This window comes from Staurois parvus, unplaced genomic scaffold (assembly GCF_062004578.1).
Source record: "Staurois parvus isolate SC_StPar_1 unplaced genomic scaffold, SC_StPar_1.0 ptg000095l, whole genome shotgun sequence".
NCBI classification, from domain to species: Eukaryota; Metazoa; Chordata; class Amphibia; order Anura; family Ranidae; genus Staurois; species Staurois parvus.
Genome location: NW_028317891.1, coordinates 225,295 through 238,705, shown reverse-complemented (window position 1 = coordinate 238,705; position 13,411 = coordinate 225,295). Strand labels below are relative to the sequence as shown.

The following is a 13,411-nucleotide window of genomic DNA, read 5'->3' as shown; positions in this document are numbered from 1 at the left end:
CTCAAAAAAGCCTATGAAAAAGGTACCAGGGGCATCTCATGGGGCCCCCTACTGACCCCGGGCCCTCGGGCAGTGCCTGAGTTTCCAAATGGTCAGTCCGCCCCTGATTGGGGGATATAGTGTCTGATTGTTAGCATCAATAGGAAGAATAGTGCCCCATAGATGGTGTCAGTAGGGGAAATGGTGCCCCGTCATTGGTGTCAGTAGGGGAAATGGTGCCCCGTCATTGGTGTCAGTAGGGGAATGGTGCCCCGTCATTGGTGTCAGTAGGGGAAATGGTGCCCCGTCATTGGTGTCAGTAGGGGAATGGTGCCCCGTCATTGGTGTCAGTAGAGGGAATGGTGCCCCGTCATTGGTGTCAGTAGGGGAATGGTGCCCCGTCATTGGTGTCAGTAGGGGAAATTGTGTCTCATCATTGGTGTCAATAGAGGAAATTGGGTCTCATCATTGGTGTCAGTAGAGGGAATGGTGTAGATGAGACCTCCTGTGCTGAAATGGATGTCCTATTCCTAAACAGCTCACACTGGCCTTAACCACAAGGTGTATATACATAAAAGAAAAAATAGTGAAGCGCTCAAAATAACAGCTACCTATAGGACATGCATACTATGATATAATGCAGAGGGTAACAAATAAAAGATCGATAAACACTCAAGTGAAATGAATATATAATGCAATATTACAGTGCAGGCGCTCCTAAAACACTGCAAATACAGTACATGCTATGTGACAGTCCGTAGTAGATATTCCGAACTTGGTGGCCAGTACACACGACACAGCAAACAACATGAGGTGATCACAGTACCACACAATGTGCAAAGATCCGTAAACGGCCAAAGTGGCTCCTCACCTCCTTAACCATTTCAATACCGGGCAATTTTACCCCTTCCTGCCCAGGCCATTTTTCAGGTTTCAGCGCTCTCACATTTTGAATGACAATTGCGCGGTCATATGACATTGTACCCAAACTAAAATTTTATAATTTTCTTCACACAACTAGAGCTTTCTTTTGGTGGTATTTAATCACCACTGGGATTTTTATTTTTTGCTAAATTAACAAAAAAAGACCAAAAATTTTTTCTTTGTTTCTGTTATAAAAGTTTACAAATAAATAATTGTTCTTCATAAATTTAGGCCGAGATGTATTCTGCTACATGTCTTTGGTGAAAATAACCCAAATTAGGATGTATTATTTAGTTTGTAGGAAAGTTATAGAGTTCACAAACTATGGGATAGATCTGAATATCGATCAATCCTGAAGTACTGACAGCCAATCTAATTTCTTGAGGTCCAAGAATGTCAGAATAGTACAGATATCCCCCAAATGTCAGGACAGTACAGATATCCCCAAAGTGTCAGGACAGTACAGATATCCCCCAAATGTCAGGACAGTACAGATATCCCCCAAATGTCAGGACAGTACAGATATCCCCCAAATGTCAGGACAGGACAGATATCCCCCAAATGTCAGGACAGATATCCCCCAAATGTCAGGACAGGACAGATATCCCCCAAATGACCCCTTTTTGCAGAGTAGACAGTCCGACGTACTTCATAAGAGGAATGGCGAGTTTTTTGAAGTTGTATTTTTTTTGTCATAATTTTTCGGAAAATGAAAAAATTATTTTCACTATTTTTTTTTTTACATACTGTCACCAGTGCAGTACAGCATCATCATATAACTGGCATGGCGGTGAACAGGGATACTGACTGGTGACAGTATGAAAAAAAAATATATATATATATATTTTTTTTTTTTAATTATTTTTAATTTTTTATTACATTTTTTTAATTTTTTTTTAAGATTTTTTTTTTCATATTTTACTATGACCAAAGTAGTACAATGTTACCATAGTAACATTGTACTACTTTGGGGAAGTGATCAGTATTTTTTTTTTTTACACAATTTGCTTATAGCAAAGAATTACTTTGCTATAAGCAAGCATTTACCTGAATGAAATTGATTCATTCGGGTTTTTTTTTTGTGCTTAGCTGTGATTTGGTCACAGCTAATCACATGACATGTGCATGTGATTAGCTGTGACCATTCACAGCTAGGCACTAGTATACAATGGATGGCATGAATGAAGCCATCCATTGTATACAACTGTCATGTGACCTGCTGTGATTGGTCACAGCAGGTCACATGGTACCGGCAACGGGGGCCGGTACTCAGATCTGTCATCGGCCGTGTCCGAGGTACACGGCCAGTGACATATCGCACCGCTGCGCGGCTCTGCATTAGCGCAAACTGCGCATGTGCGGGAGCACGCCAAATGGCGTGCACCTGGAATGCCGAAGCACTTTTGAAGCCGCCAAACGGCCATTGGCCGGGCGGCTAATGGTTAATATGACCCACAGGGCCACAAATGGATATCGTCAGGGCTGAACCACTTGAAAGAACGACCTCAGTACTCCTGGATCTTCTCCTATTTCAGGGATGCTCAAACACACGTGCCCATTGCAGGCTAATAATAAAAACAGAAAAAATCCTCCATAATGTAATCCTGCTTTTATTATACAGTATATAAAACACAAAGCCAAATGCCCGCTCACATTCTTAATAAAACACAAAAGCCTTTTTCCCATATCATGGGTGTATACTCATGGTTCTGGTGCTGAGTGCTAACATGCGGCTCCACTCGCTCCACAATAACTCCAAAGATGGCATCCACGCCGGAAACGACGTCACCGCGTTCCCGGAAGTGCTGTCAGTGCGTTCCGACGCGTTGCGTCACGATCCACGTGACTTCTTCAGGGTGAAACGCCCCTCCTGACAGCTCTGCCTAAAAATAGGCGGCCAGGGCGTTGATCCACTACGGGAAGAAACGCCCCCTGCAGCCATAATTCCAGAGACCAGTCTGCCACACCTGTCAAGGTCCTACCTTTTACCAGAGACTGTGCGGCTTCATGTACTGGCGTCCATCTTGGGTTTCTGCAGAGCATGGTGGGAGTCTTTTATGCCCTCAGGTCTCCGAGGTCCATCCCCCAGAGGGGTGTGGCTGAGTACATATAAGCCTGTGATCCGCACATGCTCTTTGCACTTGTGTCTTGCTACAGTTCTGTGTATACTCTCGTGACTCTTCTGGTATCTGACTCGGCTTGTGACTCGACCATTCTCTGTGTTTTCCTTCGATCTGACCTTCCGTTGCTGAACTCGGCCCCTGACCTGTGATTCTCTGTCTACTGTTCTGTACCGTTTGTCCCGTGTTGTCGACCCGGCCTGTCTGACTACGCTATTGTCATTCTTACCAGCTACACGCCATTGGCGGCGGCCATTACCGCAGCCGGGGTGTCTCAGGGGCCGCGACCTGGTTCCTGGCTGCGTCAAGTCCATCCCCACCATCAGGAGCCCTGGTGAAGGGCAGCCTGGGACTTAGACTCCGCGCCCTGAGAGACTCCGGTCTGTGGGTGGTGGTTGTCGTCAGTCAGTGCGTTACCCTGCCCCCGAGGCCTACCTGTCCGTTCCACAGCCCTGCCCTGACAACTCCATGTTGATGGTGACTGATGTCTCACCAAAAAACGGCCAACCCGGCGGGTGTAACAAATTTAAGACAACACTAGTGGCCAAAAAGAGCATACAGGAAAAAAAGGTATGGTATGGGTATCTGTGAAGGCTGTTCCGCACCTTTATGAGCATACACTATTACCTGTAAGGAAGGGTTTTTGTATGTTCCCCTTTTTTTCTGTATGCTCTTTTTGGCCTGTTGTCCCCGGCCATGGCACAATGCTCTGAAGGAACGGCACGGCTATGCCTTCAGAGTGTATGAGCCGGCTGTCAAAAAGAGCGACTATCTCTTTAGGAGATATTAATTTTGCCTACAGGTTACTTTATTATAAGCTCACCTGTAGGTAAAAATAAAATCCGGAGATTACAACCACTTTAATTATTGCCACAGCATGTGTACAGTCCTCAGTGGCTGGATGTCTGTGTTCAGGTGGGTCTTTGAGGGAAGTAAAACTGCAGTGCAAATGCCTTGTTTTACCACCCCCCCCCCCCCCCCCCCCCCCCCGAGTCACACAGGTGAACAAACCCTTAGAGCAGGGGTGTCAAACTGGTGGCCTTCCAGCTGTTGCGGAACTACAAGTCCCATCATGCCCCTGCTTTTGGGAGTCATTCATGTAACTACCAGCTTTGCAATGCCTCATGGACTTATAGTTTGGCAACAGCTGGAGGGCCACTAATTTGACACCCCTGCCTTAGAGCATTGACACAGGAACAGGCTTCCCATTGGAGGATTTTCCTTTACCTCTATATACACTTTAAGCTCCACAAATTGTTTAGGGTAAGGTCAGCGGTTGGGGAGGTCCTTCCTCTTCAGACGCTATGCAAAAACCTAGCCCTTATGGGGTTTGGCCCATCGGATGGTGCTGTTCTCTTAGTCGCTCTTTATTTGCAGCTGGCGCCCTCCTCTGGTGTCCCTCAATAAAAATGTTTTTCCTTCTCATACACTTTGGGCACCAACATTTTTCTAGCACCAGGCAGGTGGTAGGGGTTGGGGTTTTTGAACCTGCAGAGATGGGTGGTAGAGGTCCTCTTCCTCTGGCAGTTATGGGCTTTGGCTACCAGATGGTGCCCTTCCTTTGTTGCTTTTTATTTGTACCTAGCACCCCCTCCTCTGCAGGAGGCACTGTAACCCAATGGTAATGATATATGGCTCTCACTATGTCCCTCAATGAACTTGAGACTTGCGTTTAAGTACTGGGATGGGTTGAGTTGGGCTTTTATTTCTATGACAGGCTTGCTTTATTATAAACATGGTGGGGGGGAACACACGTGTGCAGTACATCACAGCAAGCAATGAGAATTCACAAGTTCAGTTTAGACCCCAACCATAAACGCCAACTTTTGATTGACTGTTCTTGGTGACTGAGGTGGAATATAGACACAGAAGTGGAGACTGGCCATGGACTCAGACACCTGTCTCTTGATGGCCTCTTTGAGGACATGGAGCTTGCGTCTCTCAGAGCCCCCCGCACAGAGTGGAAGAAGTTGAAAATAATGCTGGAAGTTGTGTATGATCAGCAAGATGCCGGCCAGTAACTCTTTGGAGGTCAGGAGGTGGTGGACGTAGGCCCGGCTGTGGTTGCGGCAACAGTAACACGTACAGCCTGGAAGCAGCGGTCTGAAGTCTTCCCGGAACCTGGAGGACGGGAAGTGATAGAGATAGAACATGCTCATTTCACAAAGCTTTAAAACCAGCCTAAGGCACTCTATTTTCAGCCACGTGACTGTAATCTTCAAATTTCATTGAACTGAGATTAACCAGAAAACACTAAGATAACGTATTAAAAGTGTACATAAACCCGTATTGTGTGGAGATTTTGTATTTTTGTGAAAGCTGGAGATGGACTTTGAGTAAATGAAAGTTACTCAAAGCCAGGAACATTGGTCAGGAGGCCCCAACTCTTGACCTCTGATGTGACATAAGAATCCAGCAATCAATCCAGCTGAGACTACCAGATCCTCATGGAAAGGACCACAGCCTAAATCAGCAGGCCAACTGTCTGCCTAATTTCCATGGTATATTTGCAGGAGCTTCACACATTAGGTCACCCAATCAAAAGTCAACCAGGGTTCCTCAGAGGTTGAGGAGCCCTATTGCACCACACCTTCAAAGCCTTGAGCTGTGGTTGACTGACCTCCCGTTTGATGGTGCCTACATAGTTCCAGGACCAATACCACTTGATAGAGACAGCTGCATGACTCCATTGATCTTTTTAAGCTGCCCATTAAGGTTGCATTCTGACCACCACGGTAAGGGGGGCATTCTTCCCACTGAGCTCCAATGTAAGGGGGCATTCTTCCCACTGATTCCAATGTAAGGGGCATTCTTCCCACTGGCTACCAATGTAAGGGGCATTCTTCCCACTGGCCACCAATGTAAGGGGCATTCTTCCCACTGGCCACCAATGTAAGGGGCATTCTTCCCACTGGCCACCAATGTAAGGAGCATTCTTCCCACTGACACCAATGTAAGGGGCATTCTTCCCACTGATCACCAATGTAAGGGGCATTCTTCCCACTGGCCACCAATGTAAGGAGCATTCTTCCCACTGGCCACCAATGTAAGGGGCATTCTTCCCACTGACACCAATGTAAGGGGCATTCTTCCCACTGATCACCAATGTAAGGGGCATTCTTCCCACTGACCACCAATGTAAGGGGCATTCTTCCCACTGACCACCAATGTAAGGGGCATTCTTCCCACTGACCACCAATGTAAGGGGCATTCTTCCCACTGATCACCAATGTAAGGGACATTCTTCCCACTGACCCCAATGTAAGGGACATTCTTCCCACTGATCACCAATGTAAGAGACATTCTTCCCACTGATCACCAATGTAAGGGACATTCTTCCCACTGACACCAATGTAAGGGACATTCTTCCCACTGACCTCCAATGTAAGGGGCATTCTTCCCACTGACCACCAATGTAAGGGGCATTCTTCCCACTGATCACCAATGTAAGGGGCATTCTTCCCACTGACACCAATGTAAGGGGCATTCTTCCCACTGACACCAATGTAAGGGGCTGCTTTCCCACTGACTCCCAATGAATTGATTTTAGCAGGGATTCCACCAGACCTGAAAATTATTTCAAGGGTTCTTGTTAAGTAAAAAGGTTTCAAAGGCTGCTTCAGACACATGTTCCCGGTCCTGCCCAGGCACATTCTTCTGCCACAATCAGCTGCCAAACAGCACTTGGCGTTGGTTAAAATACTGTATTAAGCATGTGCAATACAAAGTATCAAAAAGCATAGCAGTATTAAATAAAGTAAAACAGGTTCCGGAATATAAATCACTCTGTGTTTTATACCGTTCAGTGGTTCTTCCATATCTTAATGATTGTGCAGAGGTTTGGGGAAATAATGATATAACTAGAATACATTGGATATAAAAAGTCTACACACCCCTATTAAAATGTCAGGTTTCTGTGATATAAACAAATGAGACAAAGATAAATCATTTCAGAACTTTTTCCACCTTTAATGTGACCTATAAACTGTACAACTCAATTGAAAAACAAACTGAAATCTTTTATGGGGGGGGGGGGGGGGGGAAGTAAACATAAACAACTAAAATAATGTGGTTGCATAAATGTGGACACCCTCTTATAACTGGGGATGTAGCTGTGTTATTAAGCAATCACATTCCAAATCATGTTATATAGGAGTCAGTACACACCTGCCATCATTTTACGTGCCTCTGATTAACCCCAAATAAAGTTCAGCTGTTCTAGTAGGTCTCTCCTGACATTTTCTTAGTCGCATCCTACAGCAACAGCCATGGTCCAGAGAGAGATTCCAAAGCATCAGAGGTATCTCATTGTTAAAAGGTATCAGTCAGGAGAAGGGTACAAAAGAATTTCCAAGGCATTAGATATACCATGGAACACAGTGAAGACAATCATCATCAAGTGGAGAAAATATGGCGCAACAGTGACATCACCAAGAACTGGACGTCCCTCCATAATGGATGAAAAGACGATAAGAAAACTGGTCTGGGAGGCGGCCAAGAGGCCTACAGCAACATTAAAGGAGGTGCAGGAATATCTGGCAAGTACTGGTTGTGTGGTCCATGTGACACCAATCTCCGTATTCTTCATATGTCTGGGCTATGGGGTAGAGTGACAAGATGGAAGCCTTTTCTTAAAAAACATCCAAGCCCGGCTAAATTTTGCGTAAACCACATCTGAAGTCTCCCAAAAGCATGTGGGAAAATGTGTTCTGGTCTGATGAAACCAAGAGTGAACTTTTTGGCCATAATCCCAAAAGATATGTTTGGTGCAAAAACAACACTGCACATCACCAACAGAACGCCATACCCACAGTGAAGCATGGTGGTGGCAGCATCATGCTTTGGGGCTGTTTTTCTTCAGCTGTAACTGGGGCCTTAGTCAAGGTAGAGGGAATTCTGAACAGTTCCAAATACCAGTCAATATTGGCACAAAACCTTCAGGCTTCTGCTAGAAAGCTGAACATGAAGAGGAACTTCATCTTTCAGCATGACAACCACCCAAAGCATCCATCCAAATCCACAAAGGAATGGCTTCACCAGAAGAAGATGAAAGTTTTGGAATGGCCCAGCCAGAGCCCAGACCTGAATTCCATCGAAGATCTGTGGGGTGATCTGAAGAGGGCTGTGCACAGGAGATGCCCTCGCAATCTGACAGATTTGGAGTGTTTTTGCAAGGAAGAGCAGACAAATATTGCCAAGTCAGGATGTGCCGTGCTGATAGACTCCTCCCCAAAAAGACTGAGTGCTGGAATCACATCAAAAGGGGCTTCAACAAAGTATCAGTTTAAGGGTGTGCACACTTATGCAACCATATTATTTTAGTTTTTTTTGTACAGTTTATAGGTTACATTAAAAGGTGGAAAAAGTTCTGAAATGATTTATCTTTGTTTTATTTTTTTACATCACAGAAACCTGACATTTCACCAGGGGTGTGTAGACTTTTTATATCCACTGTATATCTATTAATCACACTGCGAAAGAATGCAATAAAGGATCATTTATGGGGTAGAATATAGAGATCACACAAACGCATTCTTCTTACAGTCAAAACTCCTAAAATTTAAGGACATGATGCAATTACAGACGGCACAAATAACATTTAACTACCTCAGTCCCAAGCCATTTCTGGCACTTTTGTCTAGATTTTAACATCAGTCTTTTTTTCTAGAAAATGTCTTCAAACATTTGTTTGATGATCTGAATCATGTAAGTGTGTCTGTACAGTTGCAAGAAAAAGTATGTGAACCCCTTGGGATTACGTGGAGTTTTGCATGAATTGGGCATAAAATGTGCTCTGAACGTCATCTAAGTCACAACAATAGAAGAACACAGTCTGCTGAACATAATACTACACAAACATTAGATGTTGCCATGGTTTAATTGCACATAACATGTAAACATTCACAGTGCAGGGAGGAAAAAGTATGTGAACCTTTGGACTTAATAACTGGTTGACCCTCCTTTGGCAGCAATAACCTCAACCAAACGTTTCCTGTAGTTGCAGATCAGACCTGCACAACAATCTCGAGTCATTTTGGACCACTCCTCTTCACAAAACTGTTTCAGTGTAGCAATATTCTTGGGATGTCTGGTGTGAATCGCTCTCTTAAGGTCATGCCACAGCATTTCAATCGGTCATTGAGGTGAGGACTCTGACTGGGCCACTCCAGAAGGCGTATTCTGTGCTGTTGCAGCCATTGTTTTGTTGAATTACTTGTATGCTTTGGGTCATTGTCCTGTTGCATCACCCATCCTCTGCGGAGCTTCAGTTGGCAGACAGATGGTCGTACGTTTTCCTGCAAAATGTCTTGATAAACTCTGGAATTCATTTTCCCATCAATGACAACAATCCGTCCAGGCCCTGAGGCAGCAAAGCAGCCCCAAACCATGATGCTCCCTCCGCCATGTTTCACAGTGGGGATGAGGTTTTGATGTTGGTGTGCTGTGCCTTTTTTTCTTCACACATAGTGTTGTGTGTTCTTCCCAAACAACTCAATCTTGGTTTCATCTGTCCACAGTATATTTTGCCAGTAGTGCTGTGGAACATCCAGGTGCTCTTTTGCAAACTTCAAATGTGCTGCAATCTTCTTTTTGGACAGCAATGGCTTCCTCCGTGGTGTCCTCCCATGTACTCCATTCTTGTTTAATGTTTTCCTTATTGTAGATGTGTCAACAAAAATGTTAGCATGTGCCAGAGATTTCTGTAGGTCTTTAGCTGACACTCTGGGATTCTTCTTTACCTCATGCAGCATTCTGCGCTGTGCTCTTGCAGTCATTTTTACAGGACGACCACGCCTAGGGAGAGTAGCAACAGTGCTAAACTTTCTCCATTTGTAGACAGTCTGTCTTACCGTGGACACATGAACATCAAGGCTTTTGGAGATACTTTTGTAACCCTTTCCAGCTTCATGCAAGTCAACAATTCTTGATCGTAGGTCTTCTGAGAGCTCTTTTCTGCGAGGCATGGTTCACATTAGACAGTGCTTCTTGAAACCAGTAAACCCAAAACAGGTGTGTGTTTTTAAGGGCAGGACAGCTGTCAGCAACACATCCAATATCATCACACTGATTGGAGTCAAGGTTGGCTCACTCCTGGCTCCAATTAGCTCTGGGAGAGGTCATTAAGCTAGGGCCTCACATGCTTTTTCCTCCCTGCACTGTGAATGCTTACATGTTATATGCAATTAAACCATGGCAACATCTAATGTTTGTGTAGTATTATGTTCAGCAGACTGTGTTCTTCTGTTGTTGTGACTTAGATGACGTTCAGAGCACATTTTATGCCCAATTCATGCAAAACTCCACGTAATCCCAAGGAGTTCACATACTTTTTCTTGCAACTGTATGTATGTATGTATGATTGTGTAGCAAAAATTATTAGTATTGAATGTAATATATTAGAATTATTATAACTTTAGAGTGACGGAAAGCTGGATCATTTATTATTATTATTATTATTATTATTATTATTATGGAGAAGGGGTGGAATTAAATAAACTAGCGCTTCTTTTCACTTTTTTTCGGATATGTAAATCAACTTAGTTTGTTTTGTTTAGTTTTAGGTTTTCTTTTGTAATCAGTTTTCTTTGCGTCTGTCTACTCCTGTACAATTACTTTGTTATTTTTTCTTTTCTTTTTTTCTTTTTCACACGTTCGAAATAAAACTACTACTAATGAATAATTTGCTGTCAGTAGAGCACCTATAGGAACCATCTTTTCTAACTTCTTTGGTAAACCCCCCCCCCCCCAGCTCATATTAGCGGAGGAACCTATTGTTGCATTGCCACAACCTCACAGAAAAAGGAGGCTGGGGTGCAGCAAAATTGTGAGGGAGCCTTTCCAGTTGGCAGCTTTAGGGACTATAGATGCAAATGGAACATTTCAATCCTCCAACACTCCACGAAGGTGTAGTGCCCCCTATGGAACAGATGAAATGTTACAACACTCGATCCATCTCAAGCTGTGCTCTTCTCCCCATGACATGAGTGTAGATCTGTAAAGGGAATATGTAGGTTGGAGGGGGGGGTGAGGTCTATAAAAACGGACATCTGTATTCATTTCCTGGCGCTAATCCATAGCAGCATATATGTGATAGTATGCAGCCACCATCTCTCCCACCCCACACGCCAAAGTCCTGGGTGTCACCCTGGACTCCCACCTGTCCTTCCTACCCCACATCCAACTGCTATCTAGATCTTGCAGGCTCCACCTCCGCAACATCTCCAAGATACGTACATTCCTCACCCCAGACACCACCAAACAACTCGTACACTCCCTCATCATCTCACGCCTGGACTACTGCAACTCCCTCCTCACTGGCCTACCCAAACGAACGCTATCCCCACTCCAGTCTATCCTAAACTCAGCGGCCAGACTCATCCACCTCACCAACCGCTCTACATCTGCCTCCCTCCTCTGCCAATCCCTTCACTGGCTCCCGACTATCCAACGCATCAAATTCAGACTGCTAACCCTGACCTACAAAGCCATTCACAACGCCGCCCCGAACTACATCACTGACCTGATACCTAGATACTACCCTACCCGTGCCCTTAGCTCCCTGGTCTCCTCCTCCCACGCCCGATTGCAGGACTTCTCCCATCCTCTGGAACTCCCTACCCCAATCCATCAGACGGTCACCTACCCTCCTCACCTTCAGGCACACCCTGAAAACCCTCCTCTTCAGGGAAGCCTACCCCAAACCTCACCTAACACCTGACCTCACCTAACAATCTCCTCCACTCCTCCCGCCACTCCACCCCCCACAGCCATCTCCTCCTGTGCCACCTTCCCCTCCCTCCTAGATTGTAAGCTCGAAAGAGCAGGGCCCTCGAACCCCTCGTGTATTGTATTGTTACTGTCTTGTCTCATGTTCTGTCCCCCTTGCTACTGTACAGCGCTGAGCAAACCCTTTGGCGCTATATAAATACTGTATAATAATAATAATAATGTTGGCGCCAGGAAAACACAAAATTGTATTAAATGGCTACTGTAATTTTCCTTTCCTGGTGCCAATCCACGGAAGCATGCTACTACATGTATGCTGCCATATCGGTGCCAGAAAATAGGAATTGGCCACAGACAAACAAACGAAACCAGCGCTCAAATCTTCATGCAGACTGAAAAGGAATTCAGAATGCCAAACGAAGAGGTGCTGCCCTTCAAAGATTGGGAAATCTGGACACTGATGAACAAAAGCAGACAAGGGCGCAGTCTCATCGTGCATTACCGTGGTACACCACGTATTTATTGTGCAGACAAATAGATGTATACTCACAAACAGGGGCGGACTGACCATTTGGAAACTCAGTCGCTGCCCGAGGGCACAGGGTCAGTAGGGGGCCCCATGAGATGCCCTGGTACCTTTTTCATAGGCTTTTTTGAGTTTGGGCAAGGACACAGGGGCCCCATGATCTCCTATTGCCGGGGCCCCTGCTCACAAACCAAAGGAAATTAAAAGCAGAATATGTAGTCTGCAATGACAGTCAATACAATGCTGTGCCCTGAGGAAGGGGGTTCGTCTCCCGAAACGCGTCAGATTATCTCTATTAAGGGCACAGCATTGTATTGACTGTCATTGCGAACTACATATTCTGCTTTTAATTTCCTTTGGTTTGTGAGCAGGGGCCCAGGGCAATAGGGGATCATGGGGCCCCTGTGTCCTTGCCCAAACTCAAAAAAGCCTATGAAAAAGGTACCAGGGGCATCTCATGGGGCCCCCTACTGACCCTGGGCCCTCGGGCAGTGCCCGAGTTTCCAAATGGTCAGTCCGCCCCTGTTTGTGAGTATACATCTATTTGTCTACACAACAGCAGTCCATAAGACTGCAGCTCACATTTGGCCGGAAAACTACACCTGATTGGTTGGCCAGACCTCCATGTTTCCTGTCTTGTAATACCTCTTCTCCTTCAGACAGATCTCATAGGAGGTGATCTGGGATCGGTCGATCTCTGGTTCCTCATTCTTCGTCTTCTCTTCCCCGTTCTTCTCACCATCGCAGAGCTCGGCCTTGTCTAGTACTAGAAATAAAAGTCACATGGTCACTCTTGTGGGAATATCTGAGGCCAAGAGAAGACCGATAAATCACTGGAGAGCAGCAGAGCATGGAAAGCCTTACATTTTATATTTATTTCAGGTACTTATATAGCGCTGTCAATGTACGCAGCACTTTACATATATATTGTACATTCACATCAGTCCCCGCCCCCGAGGAGCGTACAATCCAAGGTCCCTAACCCTCAAGGGGCGTACAATCTAAGGTCCCTAACCCTCAAGGGGCTTACAATCTAAGGTAACTAACCCTCAAGGGGCGTACAATCTAAGGTCCCTAACCCTCAAGGGGCGTACAATCTAAGGTCCCTAACCCACAAGGGGCGTGCAATCTAAGG

At 45.3% G+C, this 13,411-nt stretch overlaps 1 protein-coding gene across 3 annotated transcripts in view; it reads right to left on the bottom strand.

Moving 5' to 3' along the window:
• Nucleotides 1-4,708: 4,708 nt before the first annotated feature.
• The window catches only part of QTRT2 (queuine tRNA-ribosyltransferase accessory subunit 2), a 39,546-nt gene continuing 30,843 nt past the window's right edge, over nt 4,709-13,411 (bottom strand). For 2 of the 3 annotated variants that reach the window (XM_089670758.1, XM_089670759.1), the window contains exons 8-9: nt 12,922-13,042; nt 4,709-5,144 (exon numbers count right to left, since the gene is read on the bottom strand). In XM_089670758.1, coding sequence (XP_089526884.1) covers nt 4,823-5,144; nt 12,922-13,042 — 443 coding nt within the window. In that variant the 3' untranslated portion in view covers nt 4,709-4,822. Of the gene's footprint in view, nt 5,145-12,878; nt 13,043-13,411 lie in introns of all 3 variants that reach the window. The other variant, XM_089670760.1, reaches the window with a different exon arrangement.